This window comes from Rattus rattus, chromosome 12 (genome assembly GCF_011064425.1).
Source record: "Rattus rattus isolate New Zealand chromosome 12, Rrattus_CSIRO_v1, whole genome shotgun sequence".
NCBI classification, from domain to species: Eukaryota; Metazoa; Chordata; class Mammalia; order Rodentia; family Muridae; genus Rattus; species Rattus rattus.
In genome coordinates this window covers 68025404-68044839 of record NC_046165.1, presented here as the reverse complement: position 1 = coordinate 68044839, position 19436 = coordinate 68025404, and the positions used below count along the sequence as shown (strand labels likewise).

Here is a 19436-nt window from a genome sequence, read left to right as displayed (position 1 = left end):
ACCCCAGTTAGAAGACACTCTCATGCCCCAATTCTCTCTCCATTCTGTGACACACACATCTCCACCCCACGCCTCACAAAAATGTAATAGAAATCAGGAAAAATGCATCCCAACTGATTTCTCTTATTTAAAAGGTTTGTTTGTTTGCTTTTGCCAGGTGGTAGTGGTGCAAGCCTTTTATCTCAGCACTCAGGAGACAGAGGTAGGAGGATCTTTGAATTTGAGACCAGCCTGGTTTAAGGACCTTTCTGCTGGGGGAAGAGGGCAGGAGTGCACCCCAGGGTGCCATCACATACCTCCATGGAGAGACAGGGCAAAGTCTGAAACAGGGAGTCCACAGTAATTCCTGGTCTCTGGTACCTGGTTATTACCAGCTGCAGGGAGGAGTCAGGAACTTCGGGTCCTAGGTTTCCCTTTCCCCTTGGGGTGTCTGCACACGCCAGGCTGAGAGAGAAGGGGCAGCCCAGGCCTAGCAGAATCCACTTTAATTGGGAGCAAGAGCCAAGTGTACCAGTGGGGCTGGAGAGGAGAAACATTGCTCAGGAGTCCTAGGCACTGTTCTTCAGTGGAAGGCTGCGATCCTTACTGAAGCAGTTCTGAGATGTTCTTACTTGGTGATGTTGGTTCATTTGGTGGTGAATACATATACTTTATTTGGAGTGAACCAGGGATTATAATCTTTTGTGGGGAATACCCAGGAAGGGAAGCTCATTGGCTGAAGGCTCACTTGATAGCTCATTAGCATGGAGTACAACTCCAGGTATTACTTTATGTGACTGGACTGCCCATGGTCCTCTCAGTGGAGTGTCATGGCTACATGTTCCAGAGCAGGTACAGTGGCAGGTAGGGAGTGGCTCCAATTCTACTGGTCTCAGATCTGATTCCTAGGATCTGAGCTCACAAAACCTTGGCAATTCTTATGTTTGTCTGGTAACACGGTCCCACATGCCTTAAACACATAGTTCCAAGACAGCCAAGGCTACAGAGAAACCATCGTCAAAAACAAACAACTGTGGTTTGTTTTTTGCGCGATGGATTGAGTGATTAAAGGCATTTGCTACTCTTGTAGAGGACGAGGGTTCTATTTACAGGATCCACACATCTTAGGCATCTCCTAACACTCCACTTCCAGGTTATTTGATGGCCTCTTCTGGCCTCCAAGGGCATCTGCAAGCATGTGTAACACATACATTTAAAACATGTTTATAAAGAAGTAGCTGGTTGTGGTGGTGCACACCGGTAAGATTTGTTGAAGGAGGCAGAAGCAGGAGGATCACGAGTTTGAGGGCAGCTTGAGCTACATATTTGGGGGCCAGAAAGATGGCTCAGTGGTTAAGAGCATTGACTGCTTCTCCAGAGGTCCTGAGTTCAAATCCCAGCAACCACATGGTGACTCACAACCATTTGTAATGAGATTTGATGCCTTCTTCTAGTGTCTGAAGACAGCGACAGTGTACGTATATATAATAAATACATAAATCTTTCTTAAAGAAGTAGCAGATATAGTAGCACAAGCCATTAATTCCAATATTCCTATGAAGAGGCAGATAGCTCTTTGTGAGTTTGAGGCCAGTCTGATCGTAGTTCTAGAGCAGTCAGGGCTACACAGTAAGGCCTCATTATTTAAAAAAAAAAAAAGTTCTACAATTAAATACATGATGTCAGTATTGTTTCCTTCCTGTATTGCTAATTCTAGAAGTGGGGTATGGTGTGTATGTATGTGGAGGAGCAGAAAGAAAAAATTAGTAAACCCTATTTTCTTTCACTAAAGAATATCACCAAAGGGACTTGGACCCAATTTTTATTTCCAGTTGAAATTGGTATACATGATACTGATTCCCAAGAGGCAGAATACTCAAATGAGTCAACTTCCTACCACCTGTCTGAATGTCAGTCATAAACTGAGTATTATCATGCTATATATACTTTTTTATTCAAGTAATAGAGCAGCCCTGCCCTGGGAAGTAACTCAACAATAAATATGTGGATAGTGGAGAGGATCACTCCGACAGCAGAACAATGTTATTTGCACATTGATGTTCTCAGCACAACGCCAAATCAAGACAGCAAAGAGAACTATGAACATTCAAACCACAGAGAATCCAGGCTTCGTTCCTAGCACTCAAATGGCAGCTAACAAACATCTGTGACTTCTGTTCCAGATGTGACCACCTCTTCTAGCCTCTGCAGGCACCAGGTAACCATGGTACATTTTACATATAGGCAAAACACTCCTATCCATAAAACTAAGTGTCATATTCTCTAAAGTATCCTCAGACCTGAGTGTAAAGTGACATTTTGGAGACATCAAAAAGCTGTATTTACATTAAAATTAGCCAATTTCTATCTTATGAGCATAGCACACTATAGCTTATGCTGGCCTGGGACTCACTACGCACCCCAGGTTGGCCTTGAATTATTAGCACTCCTCCTGCTTTACCTTCCTCAGTGCAGGGATTACAGCTGACAGCCACCGTGTCTTAGATCCAAGCCAGAATGATTGAAAGCCACTTTCTTCTGGAGACAGGGTGGCTTGGCATGTGCTGTTTGCTTCTAACACCCAAGTGATAAAGCTTACATGCCTGCTGCCACATGGCTAATGAAGTCTGCAGATCAAACCCACACTTTTTTTGTGTGCTAAAGCAAGCATTCTACTAGCCAAACTATATCCTCTGCCTGGAAAGGAATAACATACCTAGAATGGTTTAGTGGGTATTCTAGAGAACAGGACTGACCCTCAAGTGCTCCCACACAGGAGGAAGCATCTCCTCATTGATAATGACACTGTTTTGCAAGTAAATCTCACATATCCCTAAAGATTTAATAGATGATAAAATTAACATCAGAAATCAGAAACAAAAAACACAACTATCAAATTCACAATCAGGACCATAGATGGTCATCAAACATTAGATTTGCTTCTTTGTGAAAATGCCAAGTGGCCAATGAATCTTGAGGGCCTGGTGGCCCAGGGAGTTGCAGTAGTGTTCATGGCTTGGAGGTAGGACAGGGAGAAGCTGGAATGCCTAGTCAAGGACATGAAGATCAAGTCCCTAGAAGAGACCTGTTTGTTCTTCCTGCCCACTAGGGATTCTGAGATCATTGAGTTTTTCCTGAGTACATCCCTGAAAGATGAGCCTCTCAAGACCATGCCAGTGCAGGAGCAGGGGCTGGCCATCTGTCCAGGTAAAGGCTTTTGTTGCTTCTGGGGACTACAATGGTCATAGTAGTCTTGGTGTTAGGTGCTCCAAGGAGTTAGCCACTGCCATTCAAGAGACCACCATCATCTTGGCTAAGCTTTCCACTCTCCCTGTATGGAGAGGCTACTGGAGAAACAAGCTTGGTAAGTGCCACAGCTCTATGCAAGGGAACAGGCAACTGTGCCTGTGTCAGTGAATCTTGTCCCTGCCCCAAAGACACTGGCCCAAGAAGCTACTGTTGATGGCCAGCCAGTACTGATGACTGCTACCCATCAGCCAGGGACTGTGCTGCCATCCTTGGCAACTGTGTTGAGGCCACCCTAAGACCTACTGCTACTTGGCCCCCAGCCTCTGGAAAGAGACTCTTCACCAAGTTTCCTTCCCAGGAATTCACGGACAATCTTGTGAAAACCCACAACAGAATCTTCATCCAGAAGACCCAGATCCAGTTGTAGTTACCAAACAAATTTTTTCTTTGTCTCTTTTGTGTGTTTGTTTTTTGAGATATGCAGACCCAGTTGTCCTGAAACTCACTCTGTAGACCAGGCTAGCATTGATTTCAGAGATCAATCTGCCTCTGCCTCCTGAGTACCACCATTCCCAGTTCCACATAAGAGCTTTTATACAAGAAAACAAAAATGAATTAAGTCTGAAGAAAAAATTTTTTAGATTCATAATTTCTCAAATTTCACACATGGAGTATACTTTCACAGGAAAAATTAACTATAACACTGAAAAGTTAACAATATATACATACATATGTATATACACATATACATATATTTTAAAGTTTCTTTATACTAACATAATAGCTATTCTTTATAATTCTCATAACGACTAAAACATTTACACATTAAAATGAAAACAAAAATATAAAATCAGTAAAACACAAATTACCTCTATTTATCACAACTGTTTTGCTCAAATAAAAAAAAATGTTTTAAAGAAATGAAACTCAAGAATTTGGTTTAATAGAAACAGCCATAGCTTCTTAAGCTGTTTGAATGCATTTTCTTTTTTCCCTTCTTTTTGGTTTTTCAAGACAGGGTTTTTGTGTGCCTTGGCTGTCCTGGCACTTGCTCTGTAGACCAGGCTGGCCTAGGTACTCACAGACATCCAACCATCTGTATCTGAGTGCTGAGACTGAAGGTGTGCACCAACCTCCTTGTGGCCTGAATATAGTTTCTTTAGCTTGTTACGGATGCATCTTGCCTTTTCTTGCTCTTAGGCCATTAAGTGGAAGTCCTCCAAGAACACTTAACAAGGTGAGAACCCTCAGAGTGACAAAGCTCAAACTGCCTTTGCTAAGATCTACAAGAATGCATTTAGATTTAGAACAAGAACAGTTTTCACTATTTATTTGCTATTAGACATATTGCTAATGAACTCCTGTTCCTCTTACACAGTGTATGGTACTGGTTCCGGGCACAAAACTTTTGATGACAGTGTCTGGGTAATGCACACACTGTCATATATATAGAACAGACAGGGCGTTATATGTACAACAGTTGCACAATATTTTCCCCACCTTCTGTAGCTTCGTTGGTTTTATTTTGCAAGTTAGATTTAAATTTTGAATATTTAACACTATTGTTGATGTGCATTTCACTTTCTTCATGTTTACTAAGAATATGTGACAAATGGTGCCAATCTTTGCACCCATTCTCATTTCTCAGTTGATTTTTTCCTTCCCCAAAGAGTCTGCAATATAGGCAAAACACAGAATCTTTAGAGACTGAATAGAGTAGCCAGGATCTGGTGGTCTTCTCACCATTTGGAAGAATCTGTGTGTAGTATGTTTCTGAAAACTTCTTGCCTATACTGTCTTTTGGAAAATTAAAATTTCTTACTTGAGGTGGCTCTGTTTTGACAAGAAATTCACGTTGTTTCATATTCAAAATTCGGGGCCATGAACCTGGATCCATAGAAAGTACAACAGACGCATCAAATTCCTCTGAATTTTTGTCTCCTAGTTTCTCTTGAAATTTATCAGATACTGCTGCCACAGAACAAGGTAAATTCACATTCCGTTTCTCTGATGATGTATCTAGGCTACAGTCTGCTCCAACTTTTATTATTTCTGAAATCTTTTCCTTTTTTTCTGGTATTTCTCCTGTATTTCCTGAAAGTGTATTTGATGATTCATATAATTTTTTTTCATTTTCTTCTCTGATGGCATTCCTTTTTCTGTTTTGTAAAAGCAGTATTTTTGATTTTGCTTCCATTATCTGTAAGGAAATAGATGATAATTTATTGGCATTTTAAAAATTGAAATGAAGAAATAAGAGCAGGTAATAGTTCAGTATTAGCCATCATAGACAAAGTATACAATGGCATGCACTTGTTGTACATGCGTGTGTGCACGCGCACAGCAAAACACTCATAAAATCAATCTTAAACAAAAATCAGGCACAGTACCTTACACCTACCAGGATGGTTACTACGGAGAGACAGTGTCAAATGGAAACATGATGTCACTCAGCCAAACTAGAACATCACTAAGGACTTTAACATGGTTTAAGTCAGTTTCAGAAAGCTTTGGCAATTTACCTACCATTATTAACACATGACCCATATAAACAAATTATATATCTAAGATAAATATATGTTCACACAACTATTCAATGGAATGTTAACGGCAATAAAAAATTAAGTAAAAACAGGCCAAGAAGAGTGCACACACATTAAGTTCCAGCATTTAGGAGACAGAGGCCGGCAGATGTCAGCCTGCTTTGGGTGACATGTTGAGTTCTAGGCCAGCCAGAATACATAGTAAGACCCTATCTAAACACCACCACCACCACCACCACCACCACCACCACCACCACCACCCCCACCACCACCACCCCCACCACCACCCCCCAAAGAAACAAAAAGGAAAAAAGAAAGGCCAGTGTGTTGGCTAGTTTTATTTCAGTGTAACACAGTTAAAGTTATCTGAGAAGAAGGAATCTTGGTTAAGAAAATGTCTCTGGGGGTTGGGGATTTAGCTCAGTGGTAGAGCGCTTGCCTAGGAAGCGCAAGGCCCTGGGTTCGGTCCCCAGCTCCAAAAAAAAAAAAAAAAAAAAAAAAAAAAAAGTCTCTGAAGCAGGGAGGTGGCAACTCATGCCTTTAATTCCAGTTCTTGGGAGTCAGAGGCAGGCAGAGCTGAGTTCCAGACTAGGTGTGATTTCTAAGACAGCCAGGGAAACAGAAAAAGCCTATTTCCAAAAGCAAACAAAAACTTCTTTTTCAAGGCAGGTGTCACTCTGTAGCTCTGACTGTCCCGGATCCCACTATGGAGGATCAGGCTGGCCTCTGCCTGCCTGCCTCTAGTGTGAATAAAGGAGTGTACCACCATGCTCAGCTAGTCACTTTTATTGTTTTCGGTTTATTTTATAGAGATATCTTGGCTCCAAGTACGTATCATGTGCATGACTCTTGCCTGTAGATACTAGAAGAGAGCATCAGATCCTTTGGAATTGGGGTTAGGATGGTTGTGAGACATCATATGGGTACTGGGAATCAATCTGAGTCCTCTGTTAAAGGAACTCTAAACTGCTTGATCATCTTTCGAGCCTCTCCCCCAAAGGGCAATTAGTTTTGGTTTTTTCCCCACATGGAAGGTTTAATGAGAGAAGAGAAGAGTGGAAAGGCGGCCAGCCATGGGCATGTGGAGCAGGGGGATGGGAGCAAGAACAGAAGAACAAAGAGCAGGAGGGGTGAGAGAGGGTAGGAGGGAGTAAGAGGAGCAGAGCAATTAGTTCTAATGTTAAAACTGCCATAATCCTTTCTACACGTGGGTAAGAAGTTCAGTTATCCTTACGGTAGCCTAGAGACCCTGTCTCAAAGCAAAGCAAAAGGAAACAAGAACCAGAAAGTCACTCCATTGTTCAGTGTGTAATGCTTTTGAAGACTATGTTCGGTCCACAGTACCCGCGCTGAGCAGCTACCTCACAAATGTCTGTAACTAAAACTCCAGGAGATCTGATGCCTTCTTCTAACCTCTAAGGGGAACTGAAATCCTATGCACATAATACACCCCAACACACACACTTAGTAAAATAAAATATTGGGGCTGGAGAGATGGATCAGTGCTTAAGAGCTCTTGTTCTTACAGAGGACCTGGTTTTTGATTCCAAAAATCTACATGGTAGCTCACAACTATTTGCAATTCTAATTCAGGAGAAGTCAACCCACTCCTGACCTCCAAGGGCAGCAGGCATAAACACAGTACAAATTTATACACAAAGGCAATACAAAAAAAATAAAAATATACTGCTTTAGGGTTTTATTGCTGTGAAAAGATACCATGACTAGGCAACTCTTATAAAGGAAAACATTGAGTTGGGGCTGGCTTACAGTTCAGAGGCTCAGTCCACTATCACCATGATGGGAAGCACAGCATGATGCAGGCAGACATGGAGCTGAGAGTTCTATTGACCCACAAGCAGCAGAAGTGAATGTCACACTGAGCCTAGCAGACCCCAAAGCCTGCCCCCACAGTGACACAATTCCTCCAACAAGGCCACACCTCCTAGTAGTGCCACCCCCTATGGGCTAAGCATTCAAACACATGAGTCTATGGGGCCTTTTTTTTTTTTTTTTTTTTTTTTCGAGCTGGGGACCAAACCCAGGGCCTTGCGCTTAGAAGCGCTCTACCACTGAGCTAAATCCCCAACCCCTATGGGGCCATTCTTATTCAAATCACAACATTATATGTTAAAAAAACAAAAAACCAAAAAAACACCCCAAAACCTTAAATGGAAACATCATTTACTTAATTTTGTTTCTTGGCTTTTTTAAGACTTTTTTTTAAAATTTTAGGTTTAGCTTCCAGTTTAGCAGTCAGTGCTCTTAACCGCTGAGCCATCTCTCTAGCTCCTTAACTTTGCTTTTAAACAGGACCTCCCTACATGCCAGACTGGCCTCGAAACTCTGACTCTTCTTCCCTGCACTGGACATGCCAGCATATTATTTTAATACAGTATGCAATACTTTTTAAAAGATTCTTCAAAACCCAGGGTTTTTTTTGTTATTGTTATTTTTATAAAACGGACTTTCATGTAGCCCAGGCAAGCTTCAAATTTGTGTTCCCTAACCAAGGAAAATTTTGAACTTTTACTTATTTTGTATGTGTGTGTGCGTGCATGCATGTGCACGCGCACGCGCCAGTAGAAGCCAAATGTCAGATTCCTTGGTGTTGGCAGTGATCCACCTGATGTGGTGGCAGGGAATTAAACTTGAGTCCTCTGGAAAAACAGCAAGAACTCTTAACCACTGAGCCATCTTCCCAGCTCCCTATTTTATATTTTATGACTCTATATATCACTCAGTGATGAGCAACTAATGACAAAATTTTAATTTTTTGTCTTTTTTTTGGTGGTTGCCACCAGGGACCTATTAATACCAACGTATTATGTGTGTTTACCAGGAAGTCCTCTACTATTGAGCTATCTCCAGCCCTGTTTTGTTCTTAAACTATTCATGTATCACAAAGGTTTCTCTACTGCTCTTCTCTAAAGACCTGCTGCTGATCACTTTTAAGATTTATTTATTATATATAAGTACGCTGTAGCTGTCTTCAGACACGCCAGAAGAGGGGGGTCAGATCCCATTACAGATGGTTGTGAGCCACCATGTGGTTGCTGGGATTTGAACTCAGGACCTCTGGAAGGACAGTCAGTGATCTTAACCACTGAGCCATCTCTCCAGTCCTGTTGACCACTTTGAAACAAGTCAAGATCTACATATACAGTTGAGCCCTATTTTGATTACATATATTTCCCCATCTTTTTTTCTTTAATTTATACTCAATGTGCAAGGCTTATTATTATTTTTACATATGTGTTTATGGCACATGCACGTGTGCAAGTATATGGATGCATGCACTCCTGAGCATGTTCAGTCATAGAACAGCAGCATTAGGTATCCTAGGGCAGCCCTACTTAAACTGTTAATTACAAAACAAACAAAAGACATTGTGGTAGTTGGAATGAGATCTCCAAAAAAGCTTTGAGGTTTCGATACTCCTACCATTTCCTTGCCTACTGCTAAAGCTGCCTCCACCCCACCCTCTTCAATAGTGAACCCCAAATAAACCCTTTCTTCTATGAATTGCCTTAGCCATAGTATTTTACTACAACAACAGAAAAGTAAGTAATACAACAAACATGAACATAGGAAAGGGCTTCGGAGGGGCAGAAGTTGACAAGGTGGAAATAAGGGCAAGGAATGAGCGTAATAAAAACAAAATATATTACACATATGCAATATATTTATGTGTGAAATTGCTAAAGAAAAAATTGATAATATTTAGTCAGCTCTCTGTGACACGAGGTCTTGCTTTGCAGCTTGGCTGATCTCACTTTCTTGGTAGAATCAGGTAGCTTTGGCCTCCCTAGTGCCAGGATACACCATCATCCCTGGTATCAAAATGTAAAAGCCCGGGGTTGGGGTTTTAGCTCAGTGGTAGAGCGCTTGCCTAGCAAGCGCAAGGCCCTGGGTTCAGTCCCCAGCTCCGAAAAAAAGGAAAAAAAAAAATGTAAAAGCCCAGTGTGGTGGTATACATTTAAATCTAAGTGCTCCTACAACACAATGGGAAACAGCCACACAAGAGAATCACCAGAAGCTTGAAGGTGAGGTAGCCTGGTCTATTCCAGGGATCTTGTCTCAAACAAGGTAGAAGGCAAGGAAAGACCTCTCAGGTTGTGCTCTAACCCTCCCAACACACAAGCAATTATGCAACCGCACACGCACAGTAGATCTGGGCTTGATTGCTAGATACTTACATGGTGGTTCATCTGTCTGTTAACTATAGTTCCAAGGGATCCAACATCCTTTTCTGGACTCTGAGGGCATTAAGGATGCATGTAGTGCACAGACAAACATGCAGGTAAAACACCCATGTATGTAAAATATACATATTACAAAACAAAACAAAGAATTACCTCTTTATATTCGTCAGCACAACTCAGGCAGCAGAATCTCTTTTGCTGTCCTGTAATCAGAATGCTGTGTCCAGTACTCTTGGGCATATATTTGCTACATTGTTCACAGCAGTTCATTATGAGACCATTGGTCAATCTGTATTCATTAAAGCAACTGTTACTACACAGTTTATGTGTTATACTGTTAACACTGATTTCATGGCGAACCTAAAAGAAAACAAAATTTCTTAAGACAGTATTTTACAATTTATTGCCCTACAGTATTTAGATTTTTCCCTTATTAGTATTTGGGAGGTAGATCAAGGGAATCATTATCCACCCTTAGAATGTACAGTAAGACGGTTTGAAAGCTTTAACAAATAAATGTACAACCTTGATTGAATGGCTCCCAAAGCTACTCAACATCTGATTTAGTTACCAAGGACAATGTAAAACAAAGGACTGCCTCAATGTCCTGGTCCTCCTCTTGAAAATGTATCAAACCATTTGTTCCACATTCCTGTAGGATCTGTGGCTTCGTTATCCTGAAATTACTGAATTATCGCAACTAATTCCACAGAGACACTATGAGGACTGTGTGTGTGTGTGTTGCTATCTGTTTAGTACATAGAACTGTCTGTCCTGCAACTCACTATGTAGACCAGGCTGACCTCAAATCCACAGAGATAATGCCTGACTCTACCTCCCAAATGTTGGAATTAAAGGTGTTCACCACCACTCGGTAGTAAATTTTTTAAATAAAGAAAATTCTAACACCCTTAGTAGTCCTTCCAATCTGCATATTTAGGATATGGACATTGGGTAGATGGCAAAGCCTAGACTAGAAGAGTCTAAACAGTAACAGTATGAAGAGCAGACCTCTCCTAATTTATTACAGATTATACATCTTGACTTAGTAAAAACTTCTTTCCTAAGACTCTGGCAGTTTTCATAGGGAGACGGAGATGCACTATGAAATTCTCGTAAGGACTTGCTTGACTCCACTGGAGGAACAATAGTTGTGGTTTTCACAGGAGAATCTCTGAAACGCAAAGGAGAAAGAAACATCTGAAGAACACTGTACTTTAAAATCCACCTTCAGCTTTACCTACACTGCTCCCTAAATAATACAGGATAAAACTCAAAGGAAAACTCTCCAACAGTAATGCTTCTTAGCATTCCAGGATTAAAAATGCTAGAACTATGGACTCAACAGTTAAGAGCGCTGGCTGTTATTTGCAGAGGACCCAGGTTCAGTTCGTGGCATCCACACTGTGGCTCACAACTGTCCAAAATTCCAGCTCCAGTGAACCCAGTAACTTCTGGTCTCTGAGGGCACCAGATCTGCAGGGTACACTTATAGAGACACAGGCAAAACCACATACAGATTAAGTTAATCTTTAAGAAAAACACTGGGGGTTTGGGGATTTAGCTCAGTGGTAGAGCACTTGCCTAGCAAGCGCAAGGCCCTGGGTTCGGTCCCCAGCTCCAAAAAAAACACTGGAAGGAAAAAACCGATACTGGTGGTGCTCAATGGATGGTTTACTGGTATATGTTTGACCCTCATAAGGACCTGATTTTGAAACCTAGCCCATATCAGGCAGCTCAGGTTGACCTTTTAACTCCAACTGGAGTGGGATGCAATGCCTCTGAGTTTTGTCAAACACACACACAGAACTTAAAATTTTTTTCTTTATTTTTATTTTATGTGTATGGTTATTTTACCTCTGTGTATGTCTGTGTACCACAAGGATGCAATGCCCACAGGAGCTAGAAGAGGGCAGTGGATTCCCAGGGACTGGAGCTAACTCCAGTTAACGTGGATACCGAGAATCAAACCAAGGTCCTCTAGAACAACAGCTGGTACTCTAAAACACTGTGCCAACTCTCCAGCCCCATACACATAAATATTAAAAAAGGTTGGCAGTGGCCTCGGGAAACGGCTCAGAAGGAAAAGGCACTGACTGAACTGGTAGGTTGGGAGAACTAATATGTAAGATGTAGAATGGAAAAGGCAAGCACAGCTACTGAAAGGAGGGTACTGTACTTCTGTACCTAGATCCATTCTTTGTTAAAACTACACTATAGCCCAATCCCAACCAATGTGAAAACATCTGACACATCTACCGCAAGTCTAGCTTACAACTATATCCAGGGTATTCATTTATACTGAGTGATAAGCCACATGGAGAAATGTTGACGTCTGCTTACTTTTTACACATTGCACTGCGTGTCTTTCGAGTGCGCTTATGAGAGAAAGAAGAAAGGCAGGTGGTTGAACAGAAGAGGTGAGCTGATCCTTTTCGTTGATAAGCTGTCTGCCCCTTCTGTAAAGGATTTTTGCAGTTTGCACAAATAATTTTATTAGCAGGTTTAGTAAGATGTTGGTTTGAGGGCTGGAAATTCTGTTTAGGAAGTGAGGCCACTGGTGATAAAGAATCCGCCCCTTGTTGTTTCTGGTTACGGGGAAATGATGCTGATTGGGAGATACAAGAATCTTAAAAACAAAATGAGTAAGAAAAAGACATGGAGTAAATACAAATACATATTAAGACAACATTTGAATTTAAGAGTTTAAGAGATTCATAGCATGTGGTTAAGGCAAAATAACTTTGACAATCAATCTAGTATTCTTCCTACTATTCCTCTGGGTATGAAATGTTTCCCTTAAGTTCATTTGTTTAACAGTTGGTCTCCAGTTGGTAGACACAGAGCCTACCTACCTAGTAGAGAGAGGGATTTAGGGAAGGGCTAAAGGTTATAGCACTAGCCAGGTTGAAGACCCAGTACTCTCCTGTAAGAAGAGTTCTATTGCTTGGTGATACGACCTATAATCAAACTGTGATTCAAATAAGGACAGAATGACTACAAGTCTGAGGCCAGATTGGGCCATTGCAGCAAGACTATCTCTAAAAGCAAATGTTTTAGGCAGCTGTTACTGGTTCCTGGCTTTGGAGCTGCCTGTCATATTTCTAGGTTGCAACAGATTGTAGCCCTAAACCTATGAGCCAAAATATGTCCCTCCTCCCTGCAGTTTCTTCTTTCAGGTACTTAACAGATACACATATACAAACCCCCACAGCCACAGCCACAAACCCACACCCACACCAATTTGCATTCTAAGAATATTTTCTTTTATCAAGGAAAAAAATGTTTCCTAAAATTATGCAGTATGGTAAACTACCAGTCACTGCCATTCATACTCCTTGGGTATAAAATTCTGTCTCCTGAATAGACGACACCATGCAAGCACAGAGAGTTCTGAGTTCCTGGAGAGGCTGGAGATAAATATGCTAGGTAAGAGCTCTTCCATTTAGCTAAATTCTCAGTCCTCTGGCTTTCTTTCTCTTATAAATTGAAATTATGCCTAATTCTCCAGTCTTATAAGGAATAAATAAAATACATATTCAACTGTAGAGTAAGTAGAAGTTATAATTTGGGATCAAACTTTCTCTGCTTATTTAAATGTAGACAGCAAACAGATTAAAGCTGCAGCAGGAATAAAATATAACAATTTTTATAAGATTTGTCAATGTTAATACTATGAGAAAAATAAACCTCATCTCCCCAAATAGTTTTGTTTTATAAACTTACTTATAGAAATATATTGGTAAAGAATTAGTAAAGTAAGATACCAGTATTACATTGCATAAAATGGTAATTTGTTTTGTTTTGTTTCTGAGACAGGGTTCTCTGTGTAATAGCCCTGGCCGTCCTCAAACTCAAAGAGGTCTGCCTGCCTCTGCCTCCTGCATGTGAACATTAAAGGTAAGGCAAAAACCAACATTCTTAGCTCTTAAAATGGTATTTATCTGGGGAAAAAAAAATCACTTCAGGTTTGGCACAAAAATAAAACAAGTATGTCCATTTTTACAATGAAACTATTTAAATTATTTAAATTCTTAGATAAAAGCTTTCAGTTGGGTATGTTACTGCACACTTGTAATCCTAAGTGCTCCTAGGCAAGATGACTAGCTGAGTTATAGGCCAGCTTCAACTATAGCTATCCTGTCTTTAAATAAGTTAATTAACTTGCCGACTGGGCGAGGTAGATATTAGTGTTTCTACTCAAATTGAAGTCTTAGCCAAAAATTCCCATATCCCATCTTCAAGATACATTTTTTTTTTTTTTTTTTTCGGAGCTGGGGACCGAACCCAGGGCCTTGCGCTCGCTAGGCAAGTGCTCTACCACTGAGCTAAATCCCCAACCCTTCAAGATACATTTTAAGACCAGAAGTGTCAGTTTTAGTCACTATTCTATTGCTGTGAAGAGATATCATGACAAGGCAAGTCTTATAAAAGAAAGGGTCTAATTAGGAACTTGCTTACAGTTTCAGAGGATTAGTTAGTCCATGATTATGACAGAAAGTAGAAAGGCATGGTGCTAGAGCAGCAGCTGTAAACTTTATACTCTGATCAGCAGGCAGTAAGATTTTGAGGCCTATATTATTTAGCCCGAGACCTTTCCATATAATATATAATATATACAAGAAAAGGTAGGTATGAGGGTACAGTTCTTTAATCCCAGCACATGGGAGGCAGAGGCATGAGGACTTCTGTGAGTTTGAGGCATCCCACATAGTGAGTTCAGGGACAGCCAGAGCCACATAGTGAGACCCTATCTCAAAAAAACAAACAAGGGGTTGGGGATTTGGCTCAGTGGTAGAGCGCTTGCCTAGCAAGCGCAAGGCCCTGGGTTCGGTCCCCAGCTCTGGGAAAACAAACAAACAAACAAACAAACAAAAAACTCTCTACAAACACACACAGACACAAGGACAGACAGAGACAGAGACAGACAGACAGACAGACACACACACACACACACACACACACACACACACACACACACACACACACACACGGGAAATTAAGAATTAGAGGTTAGAAAATTCACCCAAAGTTTAGGAAGTACTACAATCACTGTCACGTTTGTGTTCGTTTCTCCCTGCAACTTAATTCATTTAGTTTGGCTATCTAGTTTGCTCCAGAGATTACATGACTCATCGCCCATGTGCTGGGATTTTAGGAAGGCTGAAAAACCTACCCAGCTTTTATGCGGGGTCTAGGGATCTGAACTCTGGCTCTCATGTTCAGAGAGCAAGAATTTCACCTGTGAACCATCTTGCCAACTGGATGTTATCAGTTTTTATGTTGTCCTAAATATCCTCAGTGGAAACAGAAATTACCTAGTCACTAAAGGACAATTCCTTGAATCAGTATCATAGAATGATTTTCACACCTAGAAAGGTTACTAAAGCAAAATAAAAACAAAACACAAGGATGATAAGACCAATTTCTATAGGTTCTTTCTTTGGGAGGGAACAAGGCCCACTGTGTAGCTCTGGCTGGCCTGGCTAAATAGAAATCCACTGACTTCTGTCTCCTCAGTAATAGGATGAAAGCCTAAGAAAACACATCTGGACCTTTGCTTCAGTTTTTCTGACATAAAGTCTCACATTAACTAGGACCCTCTTACTGCCACTTCCTCAGTGCTAGAATTACAGGTAGGCACCATTAACCTCATTTTGTGTTATTAGGTCATTTACTTTTTAGTTCTTTTTTGTTTTGTTTTTTTTTTCCCGGAGCTGAGGACCAAACCCAGGGCCTTGCAGCAAGCGCTCCTATCACTGAGCTAAATACCCATCCCCTACTTTTTAGTTCTTAAAAGTCAACACCCTAAAAAAAACACTAAAACTCAAACTCCCAAATTAGTCTCCTCTCAGTCCCTAAAACCTCACAGAGTAGTTTTAGAAAAGCCCTAAGAGACATTACTCCAGCCCTTAAAACAGTTAAGATGTGAGTAACTGTAGATTAAAAAAAAAAAAAAAAAACCTGGGGGCTGGAGAGATGTCTCAGCTGTTAAGAGCACTGACTGCCCTTCCAGAGGACCTGAGTTCAATTCCCAGCAACCACATGGTGGCTCACAACCATCTGTAATGAGATCTAATGCCCTTTTCTGGTGTGTCTGAAGACAGCGACAGTGTACTTGTATATATGTAAAATAAATAATTCTTAAAAAATAAAAATTACCCTCTCCAAATTACAGATACAAAATAATTATATTTCACAATTATATTGAGTAAAACATTCTATCTTAATATGAAAACCAATAACTTATTTTATACAGAATATACCAGATATGAGTTCTAAAAAGAACACCTATGAGAGCTGAGAAGGCATAGCTAGTAAAAGGCCTTCCCACGAAAGTGCAAGCATGAAGACCTGAGTTTGATCCTAAGTACCCAAGTGAAACTGAACGAAATGATAAAGTAGCAAACAGAACAAAACAAACAAAAAGCAGGCCAGTGAGATACCTTACTGGATAAAATCACCTGAAGCCAACTTGACAACCTAAGCACGATCCTTAGATCCTATATGGTAGAGAGAACTGGTCCTTGCAAGCTATCCTAACTTCTGCATGAGCTGTAGCGCGTGCATTTGCATGCACACGGAAACACACACACACACAAAATGCAATATGGAATTTTTTTTTAAAGTTAAGCCAAAAATAGCATCTCATACGTTTAATCCCCCAAATCAGAAGAGAGGCAGGAAGATCTCTGAGAGTCTGAGGTCAGCCTGATCTAAATAGTGAGTTTCAGAGCAACCATGATTACATGGTGAGACCTTTAAAAGACATTTTTTTTAAGGTTAAGAAAGAAAGAGGGGGTGGTTGGGGATTTAGCTCAGTGGTAGAGTGCCTGCCTAGCAAGCGCAAGGCCCTGGGTTCGGTCCCCAGCTCCGGAAAGAAAAAAAAAAAAGAAAGAAAGAAAGAGGGCTGGAGAGATGGCTCAGTGGTTAAGAGCACTGACTATTCTTCCAGAGGTCCTGAGTTCAATTCCCAGCAACCACATGGTGGCTCACAACCATCTGTAATGGAATTTGATGTCCCCTTCTGGTGTGTCTGAAGACAGTGACAGTGTACTCACATACAATAAATAAATAAATCTTTAAAACAAGAGAAAGAAAAACAGACAGACAGACAGATAGAAAGAAAGAAGACAAAGGGTTCTCTAGTGTTTGTCAGCTAACCAATCTAGCTGAACTGCTGAGCTCCAGGGTCAGTTAAAAAAAAAGTTTCAAAAAGATAGACACCAAGATAGGAAGCTTTGGCCTCTTGGTACACGAGTACAGATTCACAGAGAAAGCTAAATTTACCTGAATACAAGGCAAACAATACCATTTATTGCTTACCAGGATTGGGATGAACTGCAAATCTTCCATTGTGAAATTCATCTGTGATGTCAATCCTACCCGGATTAAAAGGTCCTACTGCAGTCTTGGTCTGTGAAGTTAAAGATGAGGCGTATGTTTGTATATTAACACTAAATCCTTTAGTGACATCTCCCAAGTTGGTACACTATAGTGTTGTACAATCCTTAAATTCCTCTCACCCAGCAGTTAGGGATTATACCCACTTCTAAAGGTGATACTATTAGTAACCCTTCCTGAATTTACCTTGCTTCTTGATAGACTGGCAATGGGGAAATCCACAGTTTTGGTACTATTTTTATTTCCATGAGGTCCCCATTCAATAAAGTTGGTAGGATTTCTCTCCTCCCCTCCATTTGTTTCTGTGTCCCCTTCATCATCAATTATGATTGTTTCACATATATTTCCCTTGTGAGAAGTCAAATCTCTCGAGGAAGGGGGAACTGTGGAATAATTTCCTCGTGGATTTTCATGTTTTGAAGATGTAAATATAAGGTTTCTTTCATTAGATACTGCTGGAGCACAAACTGCAGGCTGTACTGACTCAACGAACACAACATCGTCATCTTCCACAGGTGTGTGTCTGGCTGCACTGCCTACAGAACTACTTGGGCCATCAGATGACTCTGCATCTTCCAGATGAGCTTCCATGTCCAAGTCCAATGTGAAGTTAACTGGTTTTCCCAAAGACTCTGTAAGAGACAGAGAAAAGAGGCTTTTTAATTTTACTACAACAATTTTAATATTTTTACTTATACATAAATAATTCAACAACACCAATAACACTTTAAAATTCATTCTGTTTTTTCTGTTAACCACTTTTTTGTGCAGTTTGATAGAAAATATGCAATTTGATAGTCCTTAAAAGTCAATTATTCTCACTTTGTGCTACTTTCCACTCAAAACAAAAATAGCCTAAGTTTTGTTTGAATTTAAAATAACAAAATTTGGGCTGGAGAGATTGCTTGGCAGTTCAGAGTGCCTATTAGTCTCATTTATGTAAAACCTCCATTCAGTTTCTAGCATCCATACCAGGAGAATCACAACTGCCTGGAACTTCACTTCCAGAGATTCCAACATCCTCTTCTAATCTCCATAGCCACTGGTACCCACATAACCACACACACACACATACACACACACACACATGCACAAGTTAAACAAATACATTTGATGGGGCTGGAAAGAAGGTTCAGTGGTTAGCACTGGCTGCTCTTCCAGAGGACCCAGGTTCAATTCTCAGCAACCACACCGTGGCTCACAACTCTAACTCCTATTCAAGGGACTCAACACCCTCACCTTGCAATCAAAACACTAATGTACATAAAATAAAATTAAATAAAGTTTTAAAATATTAAAAAAAGAAAAAGAAAGCTGGGCATGGTGGGACAGGCCATTGATCCCAGCAGAGATAGTGAATTTGTAATTTTAAGGCCAATCTGGTGTATAGAGAGAGTTCCAGGATAGCCGGGCTACACAGGGAAACCTTGTCTTAAAACAAAACAAAGCAAACTAGAAAATTCCTCAGTTCCAGGCCAGCCTGGGGTCTACTCAGTACAGTGGTTCTCAACCTGAGGGCCATGACACCTTTAAATTTGCACATCAGTTGTGTTACCACAACATAAGGAACTGTACTAAAGGGTCACAGCATCAGGAAGGTTGAGAAGCGCTGACTTAGCAAGTTCCAGTACAGCCAGGTCTAGCTAGCTCAAGAGTCCTTGTCTCAAAAGAAAAAAAACCCATAAGACCATAAAATAAAAAGTCCTGCTGGGTGGAGGTAGGTAGCACATAACATTAATCTCAGGCCTCCAGAGAACTCAGATGTCTCTAAGTTCAAGACCAGCCTGATCTATAAAACAGATTCCAGCACAGCCAAGGCTATACAGAAAAACCTTGTCTCCAAAGTCAAAACCAAATCAAACAAAAAAACGTTTTCTTTATTTACATGTCAATTTTTGTCACGTACAAAATGAATCTCTGGACAAATGGCTAACTGTGGTACCTATTAGCACAGTAAAATGTCTGCTAACCTCCAGGCTCCTGTCAGCTCTTCTCACCTGCCCCTTATCCTAAACTTCTCCATTCTCCCAGTCTCTCCCTGCCATTTTTGCCATGT

The 19436-nt window shown here is 40.7% G+C and overlaps 1 protein-coding gene across 1 annotated transcript; it reads right to left on the bottom strand.

Annotated features, from left to right (window-relative positions):
• Positions 1 to 1784: 1784 nt before the first annotated feature.
• On the bottom strand, positions 1785 to 18033 carry Zmym5 (zinc finger MYM-type containing 5). Its single transcript, XM_032917482.1, has 6 exons — positions 17567 to 18033; positions 17303 to 17393; positions 12320 to 12605; positions 10988 to 11150; positions 10130 to 10336; positions 1785 to 5428 (listed from the first exon to the last, which is right to left on the bottom strand). The coding sequence occupies exons 1-6, from the start codon at positions 17969 to 17971 to the stop codon at positions 4694 to 4696; spliced, it is 1887 nt and encodes a 628-aa protein (XP_032773373.1). The 5' UTR covers positions 17972 to 18033; the 3' UTR covers positions 1785 to 4693.
• Between the last annotated feature and the right edge of the window lie 1403 nt (positions 18034 to 19436).

Excerpts from the sequence above, each read along its gene's own strand:
- Zmym5 (XM_032917482.1), bottom strand. The coding sequence starts at position 17,971 with ATGGAAGCTCATCTGGAAGATGCAGAGTCATCTGATGGCCCAAGTAGT. Across the intron at positions 11,151-12,319 it reads CGCAGTGCAATGTGTAAAAA|AGATTCTCCTGTGAAAACCA; the intron begins GTAAGCAGACGT and ends TTTGCGTTTCAG. Across the intron at positions 5,429-10,129 it reads GTGCTGACGAATATAAAGAG|ATAATGGAAGCAAAATCAAA; the intron begins GTAATTCTTTGT and ends ATTTCCTTACAG.